Genomic DNA, 19,966 nt, shown 5'->3' with positions numbered 1-19,966 from the left:
AACCCCCTAACTTCAGCAGCCCCCATCTACAGAGCTCTGCAAACCTCTGTTGACAAAGAAATTTGAACATGTGCTTAAATCAAGAGGCCTCTTAGTCACATGTTTAACAAAGGCTATTTCAGCCAATAGGCTGTAACTGGATACTTGATTTTATATTGCACATCTGTTACCCACCACTTCATTATGTTATTAAGGTGACACTTTGGGCAAACTTTGTAGTCACAGTCTCTGCTTCTAATGGATGTTAGAGAGTATGAAAAGTTAGAGCTGAGCTTCATGTGCAGAAAAAACACATGATATATTCCTCCCGGGGCTATGCTACTTCCCTGTGGAAGGGAAGAAACTATGTATATTTGAATGCTCATGTTTCCGCATGCATGTTTGGGTTCATAAGTGTATACATACCTATAATCTTAAACATACATATAGCCATAAACTGAAACTTCCCTGTATGTGAAATGTTACTTAAGGAGAGTAATTAAACTTCTCCTTTGCAGGCAGACTTTCCACAGGAAAGGAGCTTTTAGCATGATGCAGAGTGTTAAGTCACTTGACTATGCACTTGAAGGGCTACGGACCCAGAAGTGCTGTACTGTGTGTATATGAGCCCTTACCCTTCTTCTTAATGAAAGTACTAATTGTAATATGCAGCCTTGTTATTCAGTTAATGCCACTTAAAGGAGTCAAGTCTCTGCTATGTTAGTGGTTTGAGATTGCTTTAACTCACCACAAAATCATCTTTCATCCTGCTCCTGGTACTGTGCAATGTGGGAGCCAGTTTTATGTTTTGAGAATTGATTAAAGAAGTTCAAAACTGGAAATAGCATGCTGATCCACCAGCTGTACTTGCTTGTCAGACATCAATGTGAAAATTAAGGACTAAACCATTACCTACTACTGTACTCCTGTGTGCACTAGGCTCATCCACACCTACTTTTTGCCCTGCACTTTCTAGACACAGGTCCACTTTTGAAAGCTCCATGTCAGAGCAATTTCTTCTTCTTCTTCTTCTTCTTCTTCTTCTTCTTCTTCTTCTTCTTCTTCTTCTTCTCCTCCTCCTCCTCCTCCTCCTCCTCCTCCTCCTCCTCCTCCTCCTTCTTCCTCTTCCTCCTCCTCCTCTTCTTCTTCTTCTTCTTCTTCTTCTTCTTCTTCTTCTTCATTCGCCCCACTGCTTTCCCCAGGAACACCTGGTGTTTAACATTGAATTGGAGCAAATGGCAATTAAGGTTTTCTGCAGATTGCCATTTACTCCAGTTCAGCACCGGAGAGCAGGTTTTTGCGGGTAAAGAGCTGGGGGAAAGTAAGAAAGAAAGAAAGAAAGAAAGAAAGAAAGAAAGAAAGAAAGAAAGAAAGAAAGTGTGGATGAGCCCCTGAGTGAGCATTTTACGTTGACCTGTACATTGCTTGCACTGGTGCAATTCAGAGCTTGTGGTGTGATGTACCCATGTTACCTAAAGTGCTCACTTTGAGAAAATAGAACATCCCACATTGAAGGGTTTGTTTGGGTACCTTTCTGTCTCAGAAGCACCCTTTTAACATTTTTGGTAACCCACCAGACCTGCTGATTACAGTCTAAGATACCAGCATAAAATTGGCTTTATGTGGTAGTCATTAATGTTAGTGCTGTCGCTTTTCTACTGGTTTTCGTTTTGTATAAAATGAAAATTGATTGATCTCCAGGGATGTTAAGGCTCTCTAATGAATTTAACTGCCAGCTACCTCTTCTGTGTGTTAGTATTTCAAAGAGATGAAACATCTCCAGGTCATTGTGACTCAGTAGATCATGTTGCTCCCAGTGCTACAGCTAGCAATTCATACTGTATTTCTGTTTTATAAAAATCTGTATAATAGAGAAAATGATGGTTATAAAAATTAACCAAAAAGCTGATGTTTGTGCAGGATTCTGAAGCTATGATGCATATATGTTTATTGAGTAGTGTATGTTAATATATCATTCAAGTTTCCTTTTTCAAGTTAACAAACAACATTATTTCAAAAGTTTGTTTTTCCCCCAGCTGAACAGCCAAGTCAACCATTTTTATTCAAATCTCCCAAAATAAGAGGTTATAACAATCTAAGCAGAGTTAATCACTTTTAAAACCCTTTTGTTTTAATAGAAGAGTTAAATATCAGTAGGATTTTTATTATTCATAGCCAATGGCCATTAAAACATACATCACAAAAAACCAAGAAAGCTGAAGAATAAGTCAAACATACACACTTACAGATTTGCAGATTATCAAATCTGCAAAATTTAAAAATCTGTTGACAGTCAACAAATACAATGCAATATAATTTTAAGCGTGTTTATGCAGAAGCATGTCCCACTAAGCTCGCTCAGCGTGGAATTACTCTTTCTAGGTATTTTAGCCTGGCAGAATAGTCCTAGCTTTCCAAGTGGTCGCTGCTTTCTCAGCCGCAACACTGAGAGCAAAACAACATTACTTTTAAGTACCATTGCAGCTACGACAGTCTTTCTCCCAGCAACCACAGCATCAGCACTAACTCTCACCAATCACAGAGCAGCATGCTCATAGTACCTTACCCTTAGCCAGGCTAAGGGTAAGGTGGACTAAGTCCGTGCTCACGATTTCAAGATAACATGCTCATGCAGCCATTCAGCACCTTGCAAACAGAAGACACTGCTCACCAGACAGAAGGATACAGTGCCTTTCCAGGCAGCATAAACAGAATGTGGGAATGTACTGTAAATCTTTTTCATTGAAATAAGTGGAACTTCAGATTGTTTAACTTTGGCAGTATCATGCATATAGTCCAAGACGCTGTGTGCTTCACCATTAATGGGTAATCATAATTCGAATGTGCTGCAAGGTATCTATGTGTTGGGTGTGATTTTATTTTATTTTATTTTATTATTATTTTTTTGTAGAAAAGGACTGGAGGGTTGTCAACAAACATGTTCAGCCAAAGCTCATTTCTTTTTCTGTCTCGAAACAACTTGCTTTCTTATTTGTTTGGTGAATTAATCTATATTTAGGGTTATGATCAACTAACTTTTACTCAGAGCGTACTATTGAAATTAATGATGACTAAATTAGTCCCATTTATATCATTGTGGGACTACTCTGTGTCTATAGCTTTGAAAACTGCATGCAGTGAGCATGAGCCACAGGCATCTCAGGGCTCCATTGCCCATTGTGACAGAGGTAGTCCCATTCTCCTCAGTGTCAGGGATTGTTGCATACATACAGCATTGAGGCATGTACAGAGCATTTTTCAGTACTGATGAAAACACACCCATCTATTCATGTCCTTCTCCATTACTGCCTCATACTCCCTGTGCATGCGAGCGCACATGCATACACACATGGGCCCCAGGTCAAATGGAATGCCTGTGAAAAGCTTTGCTACAAAGGAAGTGCAACTGTTGTAGTCTTATTTGCCATTTGTCCTTTCTTCATGTTCCCACACCTGCAGAACACACAGTATTCCCACTTAACCCATGCACCATAACCCATACTTCTGCCATGGATTGAATTTGGGTTGGGATTTATGAGAAGTAGACACAGGTGGGTTATTGATTTGCATCATTAGAAGCATTTGGGGACATGCTTCTGCTTAGCGTGGAATTTGGATTGAGCACAGGAGACGAGACTGCTAACACTCCATTCCTTTCCCCACAGCATTTTGATGGTGGTAATTTTGTCAGCAGGTTGCATAGTCCAGAGTAGGAGGGTGATTTCCTTCAGTCATCCTGGGGTAGGAAATCACAGTGTAGCAGACATGACAAAGGTAGATGTGGCCAACCAAGCAGCAAACACAAATTAGAGAGACAGAGAGACAGAGAGAGGTTTGTAAGGCAAATCTGTTTCAGAAGAGGGAAGGATTTGCTGCTGCAGCTTTCATTGTTCTATTTTGATAACTTGCTTCACCTACATAAAAGAATGAGTGGGTCTGTTTGCACAGCACTAGGAGGTAAGAAACCTAATTTGATTTTATTAAAACTATTTTGTGCATTGAGAATACTGTAGCAGGATTTCTTTTTTCAGGGTATGGATTTCCCCCCGAGCAGTGTTGAATACATTTAATCAGCCAGAGCTGGGCAAAGGGATTGGGTGCTGCCTTGCACAGACAGCTTACTCTTTGTGTGCTGTATGCTTCGTGAGATCAAGCCTGGAGTGTGCACCACTTTAGGTATAAAAGCAAGAATAAAAATGCTGAAGGAAAAGGACCCAGGATACAAGATCTTCATTTATAATTTAGGAAGGATTTTGAGACCAGTGAGTGTTTTACAAATTGATAAGAGCTATTTTTTTCTAAAAGAATTAACACTGATTAGAATGTATTCTGATCTCCCCCCAGCCCCCTTCGCCCCGCCCTGCTGGCAACAGATATCCAGCAGCTTGAATTTAAAAATGCTTTCTATAAAAATATTTCTCTGCTAGCTAGGCTTCAATCATTAGGCTGTACCAGGACAGTCCCAATTCATTTCAAAGAGTCTTGCTACAGCATATATTTTAAAGAGTACCTACTACAATGGACAAAAGAGCTGTATAATTTATTTATTTTTTTGTTACAACAATTAAAATATAACGCATTCAAATGTACTTCCAGTACATTTTCATTCTTCAGCAATTATGCCATATGGTGGAGGTCTTAAGTAGCAATATATGACCTTGAAAATTTAACATTATAAAGCAAACTAAAGAGAGGCACAAATCGAGACCCCTTCATTGTGTTGCTATTTTGCTGCATTTTAGGCTAATTCATACAATTTAATTTGATTGTCATAATCATGCCATTCTGGGCCATGGCAAAGCATCATTGGGTCTTGCATCATTCATTGAACTGTATCTCCCATGTAGATTACTCCAGCTAGGAGTAGGAATAAGCTTTCATACATGAAGGATTGCTTGCTACCTCCTGGGGTAACAGTCTTGGAATCAGGATGTCTGTCAAAAAGGATTGGAAGCAGTGAAGGAAGAGTAGTTTGGACTGCGCTAACCAACATACTACGTAAGTGGTACTGGAAGTCTCTATAAGGAAAGGCAAGCCACACAGGCATTTTTTGGGTGGGCTAGAACATCTTAACTAAAGCACCTTTCTCAGCTATCTGCTTAAGAATTCATATACCTTCAGCACCATTCCAATGGAGCTGGCATTGACCCAGGACTTTGGGGTTATGCCCACAGATTGGTTTGCAGACAGCTTCTCCATATACTTGCCCTGCAGCGAGTCCTTTTGCAAATTCAGCTTTTACTTCTTTTAAAAGAAGTTAAGTTCTAATTCTCTGCATAGGAAACATGGATGGGGAGGCTGATTTTAAAAAGTGTGAAAAGTTGGGGAGAAAGCTGGCACTCCCTTAGAAGTGAAAACACATAACTTTGTGTGTGCGGACTAGCAGAGGATGAGCAACTCTCTGTGCAGCAGCATCTCTTTCCACCTTTTATTCTGGTACAGACACGTACATAAAGAGGAAATGGAAGAGCATTTGCTTTTACTTTACTGCTCCGTGTAAAAGCCGTTGACCAGTTAAGGTAATGACATCCTAAAGTCAAATTATATACTTGTGTTGTGTTTAGAATGAAAATATATTTGTGGGGGTGGATGAGGGAGTGAAGAAATCTGCATAGCTTCCAGCTTGAAATGCACTGATAGAATCATAACTTTATACAATGAATAATAAAAAAGGTTGATAAAGCAAAGTGAAGTCCTTGTACCCTGTGAAACTTCTGAGTTCCACCTTTCCTGAAGCAGTCACCTGTGGCATCAAGGAACTTCATTCGTGTCCCTCTAATGGCAGTGCACAGAACTGCCCCTGGGAAAGTAATGAGAAAAATGGGTGCACTCATGCAAGTCTTTAGATCACGTGAACTACACTTGAAAATAGCAATTACCTGTTTCTGGTTTGCTTTTGAGTTGTGTGTTAGCAATAAGTGGAGGAAGTTGAAATGTGAAAATAATAATTTTTGTAGGTTTTTTGTATGTTGGAGCAAATCCTGGACAGTAAGCTACAAAGGAAGATCATGTGAAGAGGACCTCTGCTGAATACAGCATTCAACCAGATACCAACTTTCAAGCTTTGTGGATGCTTAGTCAAGCTTTAACTTTGTTTCTAGTCTTCCCAAAAGCAAAGCGTGACATAATGAGTTTACTTGTACCACTGTTCAGTAAGAGGAGATTGTGATGCTTAACCTCTTTGTTGAAGTGAATTTGTTTGTTATCTTAAAAGAAAAAGAATTCATTTGTGGCTCCTTATATACTGCCTGTTTTTTGTCAGTGGCTAAAACAGTTCTTGGGTTATAATAGTCTGGGATAATAGTCTGGAATAAGTAGGAACCCCTATATGGTATGTGTCTGCAGTACATAAAGTTATCATTCAGTAGAGGAAGGTGCAGGGTCTGATTATAAGAGCAACTCTTTAAAAAGATACTCCTAGGGGCCATACCTGATGTGATGGATGCAGTTACATTTGCTGTTCAGATGTCTGCCTGTACAAATATAAAGTAATGGGTGGAAGTCAAAGCTTTGCACCAGAGAGCTATATGAGTGATGGAAACTCAACTGGAATTGAACCAGGATGGGGAGAGGTGTGGCTGAAGTGATGGAGCACAGAAAGGTAAAAAAAGGAAAGGATCTTGTTCCCATCACCAACATGCGCCTCATTTGCAAGCACTGTAGCCCGCATACTCACCAAATTCACATGACCAAATGGGCAAACTTGGGAACAGACATATGTGATTGTTCCTATCACTATACTTTGGCCTGAGGTGGTAGGTTGGAGAAGTTTCCTAAGAGAGGGCAAGCAGTGATGTTTGTTTCCTTGGATTGCAAACATGCCCTGGCTGCATACATTAACTTCATTATTCTTTGGTGATTAGACAACATTTTTGCTTACTGATGGGATGATGAAATGATACCCAAAAATTTCAAACCCGTATTTCAACAAATCATAAAAAGATTCTTCTGGATTTGGTTTTTTGTTTGTTTGTTTGCTTTATGGAGGGGAGACCTCTTTTATTCTGCCTTGCTTGCTGATGAATGTCTAGTTTTGTCCCAGTTTCTTTTACTCTTACTATATAATGTGGTTCTGACACATACTGTGGCAAATTTGCCCTAGACTCATATCTAGAATATCCTTAATCACTTAGGTGTTTGGAACAAAGTGCTTGTTTTGGCTATTGGGTTCATTTGCATTGTGGAAAGACATGGACTACTCTTCCTGTAGGCACCACAGAAAACATAATAAATGCATTCAAGTTGACCAATGCATTAAATGTGTGTATTGTGCCTTTGAGATGACATTGAGTTTAGCATGGTTGTTTCCTTTCATTCCATGATGTTGCATCAGTGTGCAGTACGTGTCTGCCTGTTTCCATTCTGTCTTGTGTTATGTCCTTCTGTCTCTTCAAGTTCTCTGTGCAGTTTCTTCCTGTGTGTCTGTCTGTAGATGAAGGAGCTGAGGATGAGGTGGGACCTCTTCGCAGCAGCTCATGGCATGGGCCAGCTGCCACAGGGGAGAGGCGTAAGTTCCTTGTCCCTTCCATTTCAGTGTCTGTGCCTGATGATGAGCCCTACAATTCAGATGAGGAGTACTATGAACAGCCTTTGTTCAGCTCCGAATGGACTGAAGCTAGTGGACCTCCCAGTGCCACAGCCCAGAGTGCAAAGGCCTTTTTAGGCTATGAAGAAGGTGAACAAAGCATGGTCCCACTCTTCCTCCTCTCCTCTACCCTGCCATGCCGCATTCATTTCATCATTTGTGTCCAGGGCTGTCAGGTGTCAGGTTTAGTCCTAAAGTTTCAGAGTTTTATCCTCTACCTTCTCAGGGTCTTCAGGTCTGAGACCAGAATCAAAGGGAAAGGCTATTTTAAGCTTGGCTTGGCAGCTTTTGCTACAACCTCATGTCCATCATGGTTTTTTTGTGTGCTTCCCCCCTTTTTTTCTTTGAACAGCAGACCTCCATGACACACCACAAATGGCTTTTGAAAGTCTCTTCATTTTCCAAAATAGGTTTCTTTGCAGTACATTGTGGAGTGGAGATGTGGAGTTACTTGTCTGGCTCTTTGGATTCCATTCTATGCCCCATTCAAAAAGTTTAGGCACTTGCAACATTAAAATCTCCTTGCTGCTCCATAGTTCTTTCAAATACAGTAGTGTATTATTGATGGGGACAGATTGTTGAAACACCACACCCTGTGATTCCAGTCTCAAGGAGTGGGACTCAAAACATAGCATTTTTCTCCTGGCAAGTGAAACTGACCAGGACAAATTTTGGGACATTTCTGAATTTATTTCTGGGGTGATCTATGGATTTTGCTTTAGTGGAGTGGGTTAATATAATTTTGTCTAGCTAAAACAGACTTGTATTACATATTCAAACATTATTTGAAGAAATAACATCATTTAAAGAAATAGACAAAATCAAGAAATAGACAAAATCAAGGAGACTTTGACAAGTATAATTACTTTTGACTTTCTGAAATTTAAAAGAAAAGTTGGAGAGAGATTCCATTTAAATTAATAGTGCAAGGCTAAGGAGTAAATCTTACACAAATCTGGAGTAGAGTCCCTAAGATGGTTGGATGGTACCTTGTATGCCTCCTTCCAGGAACTCCTGCAGCCAAGCTGGTGCCAAACATATTGCTCTGCTTTCCTTTGGACCACATCAGTGAGGCCGACCTGAGTGTCTTGTTATCTGGGCAGCCTGGGGCCTCCATACACACTTGCCAGGCTTGTACCCCAGGGAGGTCATTTTGGTCCTGGTAACACCCCCGGAGGTGCACTCCATTGCCTCAAGACATACTGATGCCAACAGCAATGTTCCAACATAGATTTTGCAAGACCCGGCTCCAGAGTTCACCTGTGGTGCTCTATAGTCACCCACTTTGGACATAACAACGAATAAGCCATGTCTTGCATGTTCCCCATTCCATGTGCAAAGGGAAGAGATTCTGTTGCTTTGGGGAAACAAATCATGGTTTGTTACTACATCTGAACGCAGCAGACAGTGGCTTCTTCAAACCACATTTATGTTAACAAGGCAGGCTATCAAGCTTCATTTTTGTCATTTTGCATTGTATTCTGTACTTGTCTTAGCATGCTGATCAGCACCTATAAGGGCTTCCCTTAGACAGAACTGCTTTGTTCCTTGTTCCTTTTTCACAGCATGGAGCTCTGCCTCCAATGAAGTTCTAACTGGCAAAATGAGGGCAATTCTGTATATCTCGTGTGTGCAGTATAGAGTCCATCCTGCAAAGTGCCTTTATCATTATGCAAAGGGTGGCAGAAAATACTTCATGAGCTAATACAAGCAAAATCAATTTCCTTTTTAGCTTTTCTTTGGTTATGAAAAATCTCTTCTTTTATTCTTCCTGAATTCCTTTGTAGTACATCTATGGTTTAAATAACTTTGCTGTATATTGCTGAATTGAAGGTAAGCTTGTTGAGTGCACAGCAGTGCATGCAAAGCCTCTAAACTGAGCCCTAAAGGTGTGGCAATGATCTGTCTCTAGAGAGAGCCACAACTTCTCACATTGCTGCCTCTTGTGCCAAATAAGAATGCATGTTTCAATGATTTACAAAGCAACCCTATTCATACCTACTCATGTATTAAGTTGAATGGGGCTTACCCCTGGGTCACTATGACTAGGGTTGTAGCTTATTCAATGCTACAGTATTGTTACTTCACAATGGCAGAATGGGTTTGGGTATTTTTAAGCACCAGGCAAATATGTGTTTATTCTATTTAATTTAAAATATTTGTACCTCACCTTTCCATCCACCAGGATCCACAAAGTGATTGTAAACAGCAGTTTAAAAGGAGTTATCAAAACATAAAACAGCAATAAAATAGCAACATAAGCAATAAAGCCAATGCCAAAGCAGCAAGAAAGCAACCATTATCACAGGAGCCAAGCAAGTTTCCCTCTGTTGTATTCTAGGCACCAATATTGAGAAGGCCCTTTCCTGAATAGGCATTATCCATTAGATGACGGGGGGGGGGCAGACATGGAGCCTCTGGAGATGACCTTTGTTCACGAGTCGGTTCATTCTAAAGAAGGTGGTTTGAGGCATCCCAGTCCCGGGCTACACAGAGCTTTAAAAGTCAAAACCATCACCTTAGATTGAGCTTTAAAACAAACTAGTTACATTTTCTAGAGCTTTCAGATGCAGCCCAATGTAATGCATATTACAGTAATCAAAAGGGCAATGTATTTTGTTTGACTATTTATTAGTCCTTTTCAAAACCATCAGTCACAACCACACATCTCCATTATCATAGATAACAATTTCTTTCCTACAGTCGTTTCCACCTTGGGAACAATAAAACATTTTCAGCTTTATTTTATTACTGTGGCTTGCCCCAAAAGCACACTACCCATAGTTAGATTCTAAACTAGAAAATGAGACCAGGATTAGAAAGTTGTCTCTGGTTCTAAAGCTAATTATGGTTAGCGGTTATTGTAACTATTCCAGTTCAGATATAACAGTGAACCACTGCTAACTCTAACTAGAGAAGGGAGGGAGAAGTATGAGGGAAAGGAGTATGGAAGCTGTTTACCAAACCATGGTTTGACAGTCAAGAACAGTAAAAAAAAAAAAAAAAAAGAACGGATGATGTTTGAATCAGACCAATTTTCAACACAAAAAAGAAGACATTCAGCATTACAAATGGCATTGTCAGCCATAACAATTAAAAAAAAATTAATGCAAGCTCACTCTGCTTCATGGTACTAAAAATGTGGTAACAGCTAAGGTGACACAAATGTATAAATTCTGTGCAGAGCTGAAAATGTTGTACATGGGCAACCAGTTTAATGTGTGGATCTTGTGTGTGTGTCTTGGTGTCGCCTCATTTTTCCATCCTTTCCCCCTTCTGTTCTGTCAAAGAAGAAGAAGAAGAAGACACAGTTAAAGGTCCAGTGGCTGATGAACCCAAACCTGCTGTTCCGCTTGGTGAGGAATGTGAGAAAATGAGTGATCCTGCTGAGCCTTTGCAGCAGGCAGAGGGCTCCAAAGAGGCCCAGCAGGACTCAATTTCTGAAGACCAAGTGGCACGTAATGGGGAAAATGTCACCCTAGTTGAGGAGGAACCCTTGAAAGCCAAAATGCCTTCCTTGGGTGAGGAAGGTGTGTCCTCCTTAGGGACCTGCATGTGTTGGCTGCATTTGAGCTGTTCTCAAGCTTCCTCCACTCTGCTCCATTTACTCCTTCCCCCATTTAATACCCTCATGATTAATGCTCTTGTTATTATGCTTTGAGGAGTGCATAACAGGCAAGCCAACTGTGCAAATGCTGTGTGATGATGACATGGTTTCCCACCACTGCAGCTGATTCCTGACTTTCCCCCCCTAACCATGACACAGTATGCTATGCAGCCAAGCTGATATATCACAAAGCCTTCCCTCCCTCTTCATCGCAGATGTGTTTGCCAGTCACATTGCTGATCTGTGTATATATTTTTTACTTTTTGTTTTTGATGCAGAGGTTCATCTGCTTCTCATTTCAAGAAACCAGCTGATTAACCTTGACTATGACATAAAGAGGCTTAAATTGTACCAATGTCTTTTGTTTGCAGTGTGCAGTGTATTTTTGCTTGTGCTTCAGTACATTCTGGCTCAATTTCTCCAAGGCTGCTGCTTCTTATGTCATATCTTTGCCATTCATTGCAGTCCACCTTGACCCTCCTTAGCCATTGCCAGAATTTTTTGTTTTCATCTTTGTTACCTTTCTTACAAGTTGATGCTGAAAATTGAAAACCCAGTGCGGGAAGAAAATTTGCATGGATTCCCGTGATATTTTGGAAACCAGAATGAAGAGCAAGATTAGACATTGAGGGTGAAATCCTGTGTTACTAAGTCAAACAAACCATAATGAAACTCTTCTACTTGAGGAAAAACTAAATACAAGTTCAGAGTTTGACCTCCTAATGAAATCTGTTAACCCTGTTAACCAGATTAGGCTGTGATCCAGAGTGTACTCATATTCTCAAGCACTTCCACAAATAATCAGACCAGAATTCAGCCTAACTTTTAATGGAATATTTGTGGAAAGTTTGATTACGAGTGAAATGATTGAATACTAAGAATAAAAGTTGCTGAAGAAAAATCAGCTTAGCTTATATGACCTTTTAGACGAGGATGTCAGCATACGTTCTGTAGTACCAATCTAGACTAGATATAGAAGTGTTAGTAGCAATGGGAGCTGTGGGGAAGGATTGGATTGGGATTGCAGCAGTGGAACTTCACTCTGATATAATTCCTATTAAACCCCACCCCTTTCCAAGCTGTTTCCCTGCAGGTCAGATAGCACTTATTGGAGTCAGGGGTCTCAACTCGAAGATCCTCTCAACAGCTGCTATTCACACTTTTTAAAAAAATCACAGAAGATCCTTTTTATGGGTGATCTGATACACAGTACATATAACATTATTTCTGTCAAAATCTCTCACAAATAACTCCCATTAAAACTTAAGTCATAGACTAAAAAGATGAATTCTCTAATTGACCAGTAACTGGTTGAAAAAGAGTTCCTAGAGGGCAGGAATAAAATGACAACTTTTATGATGAAGTAAATAAATAGTGTGTAATCCGCCCTGGCCCAATGTTCTGCCTTAGGAATGAGTATAGTTTCACCTGTAAAAATCCTTAAGTCAGGGCACATAGGAAGGAATTCAATGTCATATTATTAGTACTGTTCCATCAGTACAATAATGTCTATTGCTAGACAAAACAACCTCTCCTTGTTTTCCCACCAGGGAAAGAGCTTTTTAACCCACCTGCCTTGCTTGCTGGGCTCAGAAAGTTCATGAGAAGGCTCCCACAAGATCCTGTCGGAGACTTGCAGGGCTTTCCCAGAACCCAGAAAACAAGGGGGCAGCTTAAAATCTCATCTTTCATGGGGAGGGGGCAGAGTGTAAGGCCCACTCAACATTGGCTTCAAACAAGTAGGGATGCTCACATGAGGCCATTTGTGGTGTGGGGTCATTCTGGCTTTGTGCAATTTTGTTTATATGTGCAATAGCCAGTAATGTAACCCTCATGTAAGATGAGCTCTTACCTGTGCTATCTATCTATCTATCTATTTAGAAAATACTTAAGAGATGGAGGCTAGACTTGATAGATGTATACAGCATTAAACACAAACTTAGAGAACTTGCGTAGAGAGAAACGATCCTCTCTTTCACATTAAAATCGACCAGAGATGTTAAATGAGCAGCAGTTTAAGGTCAAATTACACAACTGTAGTCCTTTGCTGGACTCATAATTTACAGAATTAACTAACACAAAATATGATGAGGACCATTGTCTTGGATGGCTTCCTCCCCGCATACCTGTTCAGAGAGAGCAGCTGCTCAGTGGCAACTAGCTGTGTTAGCTAAAAGTTAGCCCTCCAAAGACAGAGACTCTCCTCCCTGCAAGAGAGGGGAGTGGTTGTGGGCGGGAGCCCCGACTCCGCCCTGGCAGGGGCCTTAGCCCCTGCCCCTCCTTACCTTCTCCTCCCCCTCAGTCCTCGTCGTCCCGCAGCGAGTCACCCACCCTCCACTCCCATTTAGCTCAGGGTCTAGGTTTTTGGCCTTGCTATGGACCTTAGGTTGGTTGCCCCGGTTGTCTGGGGAGCCTGGTAGGAATTTTTCCATTTGGCATTAGGCTTTTTGGTTTTTTCGCCTACCTCGTAGCAATCGTCACAACTTTTGTGGTATTGGTGGGTAGGTTAGGCATTGGATTCATGTGTTGTGCTGTGTCAAGGGCTAGGTGTGGCCATCGCCTATGCTATCTACCGTGGGTTATTCCGTTAAAGGAATCTGGGGGTCGTGTATTCCGTCCGATGCCTGCTTGGCGGGAGGCCATGGCACGACCCTCGGTGACATCAGGGGGTGAGCCTATAGTTGGATGAGCATCAACAGGCTCCACCTACTGTTGAATAAACCCACCACCTATAGTCATCCAATGCCTAAGCCAATACCTTTTCACTGCTGTAATCAATAAAGTTGTGGCCTTTTCTTGCCCATTAACCTTATACCACGTGTCCATGTGTATTTATTTCACTTAGCGGGGTCGGGCCCTCGATCCACAACATACCTTTGTTCATCAGGTGCTGAACACCGTCACCATGATGCCTGGCTTGTGAGCTTCCAGAGGCACCAGGCTGGCCGCTTTTAGAGCCAGAATTTGGGATGAAGGTGTTTCCAAGCAAGGGGATTTATATGAACTGTGAAGCATATAGTGCACTTAGCTAGGGGGATTAGGGGCTTCCAAGCTTGTTCAAATGAAACAACTGCTCTGCTAAAGGACAGCTGTTTCCCAATTTGGAACAGGTTCTCTGGATCACAGCCATAGTGTGGATCACAGTTCTTAACAGGTTTATCTGAGTCTCTCACAGTGCCTAATCTGATGTAAGAATGTGATCATTAAAAATAGTGGCAGTGTTGCAAAATGATCATTTGTGGGAAATGAAGCAATACCAAATATTTCCATAGAAATATGTGACTGTTGAGGGATGTCGGTGGCGCTGTGGGTTAAACCACAGAGCCTAGGACTTGCCGATCAGAAGGTCGGCAGTTCGAATGCCCGCGACGGGGTGAGCTCCCGTTGTTTGGTCCCTGCTCCTACTAACCTAGCAGTTCGAAAGCACATCAAAGTGCAAGTAGATAAATAGGGACCGTTCCGGCGGGAAGGTAAACGGCCTTTCTGTGTGCCGCTCTGGTTCGCCAGAAGTGGCTTAGACATGCTGGCCACATGACCCGGAAGCTGTCTGCGGGCAAACACCGGCTCCCTCGGCCTATAGAGCTAGATAAGCGCGCAACCCCAGAGTCGGTCACAACTGGACTTAATGGTCAGGGGTCCCTTTACCTTTACCTTTTATGGGACTGTTGATCGGGATGAATTGTTTTTCAATTTCCTGTTCCTGGGTTTAGAAGGATGCCAAGAACAATATATACTTTGCAGCTGAATCCTAGACATGCTTACTGAGAAATAAGCTTGCTGAATTCAGTAGGGTTTACTCACAAGCAAGTGTGCACAGGATTGCAGTGTTAATGTTTATTCCTTTTGAAACTGATTTCTTTTGAAACAAGTGGGATAAAAATTGTGCTGTATGCTGAGCTGAAATGGTTCCCACTGAAATAATTATATATGTTGAGAATACAGAATTTTGCCAAGATTTTTCAGGACATTTTTAAAGACATGTGTAACCATAATTGTAATATGATGTTGTAGTTTGCATTATGCAGGCCCTGTAATTGTCTGAGGAAACAAAGTCTTATTAAGCATGGCATATAATGTTTAGGAAAGGCATCACTATATAAAATGTTACCAAAGGCAAATGAAGAATTAAAATTTCCATGAGTTTTAAATAAGAAAATCTAAGGCTTGAGCTTTTCAGCAATGTGCTGGAAGCTGCAGTGGCACTGATTTTGTTTTGAATCAGTGGTAGATCTTCACATTTTATATTAACATCTGGATTTCGAAGACAGTATTTAATGTCTTTAATGACAGTAATCTGATTTTTAAAAATATATGAAAGGGGGGGAATGTTCCTCCTGTAATAACTGAAAATTGGTGAATAAATTGCTTTGTAACTATTATTTGATTGAGCTCAAATAAAAGGAATCATATCATTAAATGGATTTAGAGGTTTGAATGTTGAAAATAATGTGCAGCCTATCACAAATATTATGCCTATGTATGACTGTAATTCAGAATTTATATCATTGAGTGATATCCATTGTCAGGCAGAGAAAGCCTGTTGAAATCAATAGATTTAAGTTATTTAACTGATTTCAGTGGGTCTATTCTGAGAATGACTGACATTAGATATCACCCATTGTACCATAAAGCGTAATAAGATGAAGTTGGGTTTATCTGTAGTGTAATGCTTGTGAGGAAACTGGCCTATGATTTTAAAAGCATAATAATTTGTCATTAAACTATAGGTAGGTTTGCGTGTATCACAGGAGTTATTATTAATACTTTAAATAAAGATCTGTCCCTCTAAAAGAGAGAAAAACCATCTGTTTAAAAAAGACCTCTAAAAAGGTACCATTGCATGTGACCCCCCCTTTTTTAACCACTTTGCCATGCCAAATAATGCTGTAAACTAGACTGCTGCTGCCTGTGAATGCTTTAAGTAATCTGTTGTAAAATCCAATCAAACAACTACAGATTTACTTGCAGCTTCGAAGATGGAAATCCATGAGGAGCATACAGGCCTTTTTGCAGCTGAGCCATTAGGCCCAAAGGAACCAGAGAAAGGAAGTAAGACTAGGGAGCAACCGATACACGATGCCTTAGTTCAACAGCCAGCAAAAACCGAGACTTTAGAAACAACAGAATCACAAGGCAAAGGGGAAGAAAAAATGCTCCCAACCCTGTCAGGACAGACCTTAGATGCCAGTCCACAGAAGAAAGAAGACAGGAATTCTATAAAAGCAGATTTTGATTTCACTGGAGAGCCACATCTACATAAAGAACCGAAAGATTTGTCAACAGAGCTGCACAAAGAAAGTAAAACAGATGAAAAGGCTCCAGAGGCCCAGAAACCTGCCGCTGAAGCACAACCCTTCAGGTCTAGAGATGGCCAGTTTGATGCTATAAAAAGTGACTTTACCTCTCATGAAAGCATAGGTTGTTTCTCATCTTCAGAATTTACAGTGGGTCAAAAAAGCACAGTTAAAACTGTGTTTTCTTCTGAAACTTTGCCAGTTACTCTACATAAATCTGAGCCACATGGTAGTAGAAACATGATGCAAATATCTACTGCTTCAGAGATTGCCAAAGATAGAAAAATTGACAAAGAGCAAGCAAAAAAACATGAAGAAGAATTTGATGTATTGACTTCTCATGCCTCAAAACAAATTACAGTGCAGACGCCCACCCAGAATGTTCCTCTTTGGGAGGAAGAGAAAGATATGACAGAGGATGAAAGTGACGAGGAGGGGTACTCCATTTCCAGTGGACAAAAGCCCAAGATTTTAGATGATCATTTTTTAAAAGCTCATGGCCAACAAACAACTGCTTTAGGTAAAGAAGTAGAAGGAGCTGATTCTAAAAAGCTATCTGGTACTCTCAAAGCAGAAGAAGAGTTGGAGAAAACTGAGGTTTCATCAACATGGGATATTAAAAAAGAGGAAAAGCATGGCACAGAGAGTTCTACAGAAAGACTCAGCCAAGAATTACTTCCTGAAAAAGTAAATGAGCCTTTAGATAAAGCTGTATTGTCTGCAGCAATAGAGAAACCCACTGCTGAACCCAGCAAAGAATCTCTGCAAGGAAAGGATGGGAAAGGGGAAGTGTTCTCAGCTGCAGATTCAGAAGCTCACAAAATGCAGATAGAGGAGGATAAATCAGGAATGTCTACATATTTTGAGACTTCCACCCTTAAGGATGAAGCTTTCAAGAGTGACATCCTACAGCAAGGCAATGATTACTATGAACTGAGTGATACTAAAGAGGAGACCTATGACCCTTACCATAAAGATTTCATCATATCTAAGAAAGACACTGAGCAATTTCAGCCAGAGGCATATCAACACACCAGCATACCTGCTCATGAAATGGGATACAGCACCCTTGCCCAGGGCTTCCCAGATGATTCTGAGGAACCTAGTTCCCCTACAGAAAGAATGTACACCATTGACCCAAACGTATATGGGGATAAGAGAGAACTCCACAGTAAAAATAAAGATGACTTAACTCTAAGCAGGAGCTTGGGGCTTGGTGGGAGATCTGCCATAGAGCAGAGGAGTATGTCAATTAATCTTCCCATGTCCTGCTTGGACTCTATAGCACTGGGGTTTAACTTTGGGCGGACACATGACCTTTCACCACTAGGTTCAGATATTATGGATAATGCTAGTGGCGATGAAGGTGATGATTATTTGCCAGCCACTACTCCAGCAGTAGAAAAGTCTCCCTCCTTCCCATCAGTGAGCAGGGAAGAAGATGAGAAAACTGAAGAGTCCAAAGTAAAACAAGGAGGAGAGATCCAAGTGGAGCCTTTGTGTGAGTCACCCTTCCTGGCTAAAGATTATTACAAAAACGGGACTGTAATGGCACCTGATTTACCTGAAATGTTGGACTTAGCAGGCACAAGGTCAAGAGAAGCATCTGTGAGTGCAGATGCTGAGGTAGTCCACAGGAAGTCTGTTCCTTCAGAAGCAGTTGTAGAGGACAGTGGAGTGGCCCAGCTCCTCATGGCCGACGAGAACCATATGACTCTAAAAGCTGACAGTCAACTAGAAGATTTAGGTTACTGTGTTTTCAATAAGTACACTGTGCCAATGCCATCTCCAGTACAGGACAGTGAGAATTTGACAGGGGAAAGCTGTCCCTTTGATGAAAAAATTAGAAGAGGTGTCGTTGCAGACCTTTCTTTGATAGAAGTGAAGTTGGCAGCAGCTGAGAGAGCCAAAGAAGAAAGAGAGGCCTCTGGGGAATCAGCAGTTTTAGGCAAAGAATTTGAGCAGGAGAGAAAAGCTATTGATAAACTAGATACTGTGCTAGAAAAAAGCGAGGAACAAAGTGACTCTAAAGACGTTTGTTCTCATGAGGACACTGAATATGAAAAAGCAAAGCCTGCTCCAACTTTAGAAAATGCAGGTGATAAACATATAGTTGGACTGGAAGAGAAAGGTTCTTCATTATCTGAGAAAGAAAAAAAAGCTGTTCACATTGCTGAAGAGACAGGCAAGGCAGAAATTTCCTATAAACCAGACTATGATGCTATAAAGCATGAGATGGATTCTGCTGCTCGGCAAGTTGAGCAAGAAAACCAGACTAAGTTAGGCGTTCATGTCACTGAGCCTGTTACAGAGCAAGGCACAGATGAGGGTCAAGAAAAGACCCTCTCAACATTGACCCAAGATTCTGCAAAAGCAGAACCTGCTCAAATGAAAGATGCCAATAAACTGTCTGAAACTGAAGTTAAGGAGAAAGGAGCGAAGCCTGACCTGGTTCACCAAGAAGCAGTAGATAAAGAAGAATCATATGAGTCAAGTGGTGATAATGACCCAGCACAAGAGGGCTTGCCTGTAGAAACTTTAAAACCATATGATGACAAATTAGAACTAGAAAGCCCTTCTTTGTCGGAAGAGGAGATGGCATCACAATTGACAGTGGAACAACCAGTTACAGAAAGAGGTGCATATAAAGCTACCAAAGACGAAACAACTGAAATTCAAATGGAGAACATATCACAGCCTAAGGAAGATAATGTGGAATCTCTAGGATTGGAAGGCTCTGTAAAAACTGAGGCATTGCAGGAAGAAGAAGAACAAGAGAAGGAGAGTAAGCAAGCAGAAGAACAAGAGGAAGAGATCAAACAAGCAGAAGAACAAGAGGAAGAGAGTAAGCAAAAAGAAGAATATGAGGAAGAGAGTAAACTAGAGCAAGCAGAAGAAATTAAGCAAGAACAGAAGGAAAAGATCATGCAGGAAGGTGAGGAAGACAGTAGACAAGAAGAAGAAAAGAGTAAGCAAGAGGAAGAGATTAAGAAAGAAGAGATTGAGCAGGAAGAAGGAGAGATGAGGCAAAGAAGCAAAGAAAGGGACTTTGAGATACCTGGTGAAGAGCTTAAGGTGTGTGAAGCCGTCCCTGGGCAAATGCCTGAACTCAAAGGAGTAATAGAGTCTGTGGTTACAATTGAGGATGACTTCATCACAATAGTGCAGACCACAGTCGATGAGGGAGAAACCAGCTCCCACAGTGTGCGCTTTGCAGAAGCACCACCGGCTGATACAGAAGAAAGTGTCCATCCTGAAGTGGAGGTGGAGGTGGTGACTGATGTCGAAGCAGAGACAAAAGAAAGCTCTCTGGAAGCTCCTGGCTCCCCTGAACAAGAAGAAATCCCATTGACTGATTACAAGACAGAGACGTATGATGACTATAAAGATGAAACAACCATCGATGACTCCATCCTGGACACAGACAGCATATGGGTGGATACTCAAGGTGTGCCTTATCCTTTTTTCATTTTTTTGTTTCTGAAATTATTCATTAATAAT

At 41.1% G+C, this 19,966-nt stretch overlaps 1 protein-coding gene and 1 long non-coding RNA gene across 33 annotated transcripts in view; one reads left to right on the top strand and one right to left on the bottom strand.

Annotated features, from left to right (window-relative positions):
• Positions 1 to 19,966, top strand: part of MAP2 (microtubule associated protein 2) — a 279,546-nt gene that overhangs the window by 207,270 nt on the left and 52,310 nt on the right. For 12 of the 32 annotated variants that reach the window (XM_082230891.1, XM_082230887.1, XM_082230869.1 and 9 more), the window contains 2 exons: positions 10,852 to 11,094; positions 16,140 to 19,913. The exons of 3 other annotated variants lie outside the window; for them this stretch is intronic. In XM_082230891.1, coding sequence (XP_082087017.1) covers positions 10,852 to 11,094; positions 16,140 to 19,913 — 4,017 coding nt within the window. Of the gene's footprint in view, positions 1 to 10,851; positions 11,095 to 16,127; positions 19,914 to 19,966 lie in introns of all 32 variants that reach the window. 17 more of the 32 variants (XM_082230880.1, XM_082230879.1, XM_082230874.1 and 14 more) reach the window with 7 other exon arrangements.
• Positions 10,577 to 16,119, bottom strand: LOC309536827. The gene is made up of 3 exons (XR_014221724.1): positions 14,046 to 16,119; positions 11,524 to 13,371; positions 10,577 to 10,845 (listed from the first exon to the last, which is right to left on the bottom strand). It is a non-coding gene; the product is annotated as an uncharacterized lncRNA (long non-coding RNA).

Source organism: Podarcis vaucheri (assembly GCF_965113315.1).
Source record: "Podarcis vaucheri genome assembly, chromosome: 1".
NCBI lineage: Eukaryota > Metazoa > Chordata > Lepidosauria > Squamata > Lacertidae > Podarcis > Podarcis vaucheri.
This window is presented reverse-complemented; position numbering and strand designations above follow the sequence as displayed.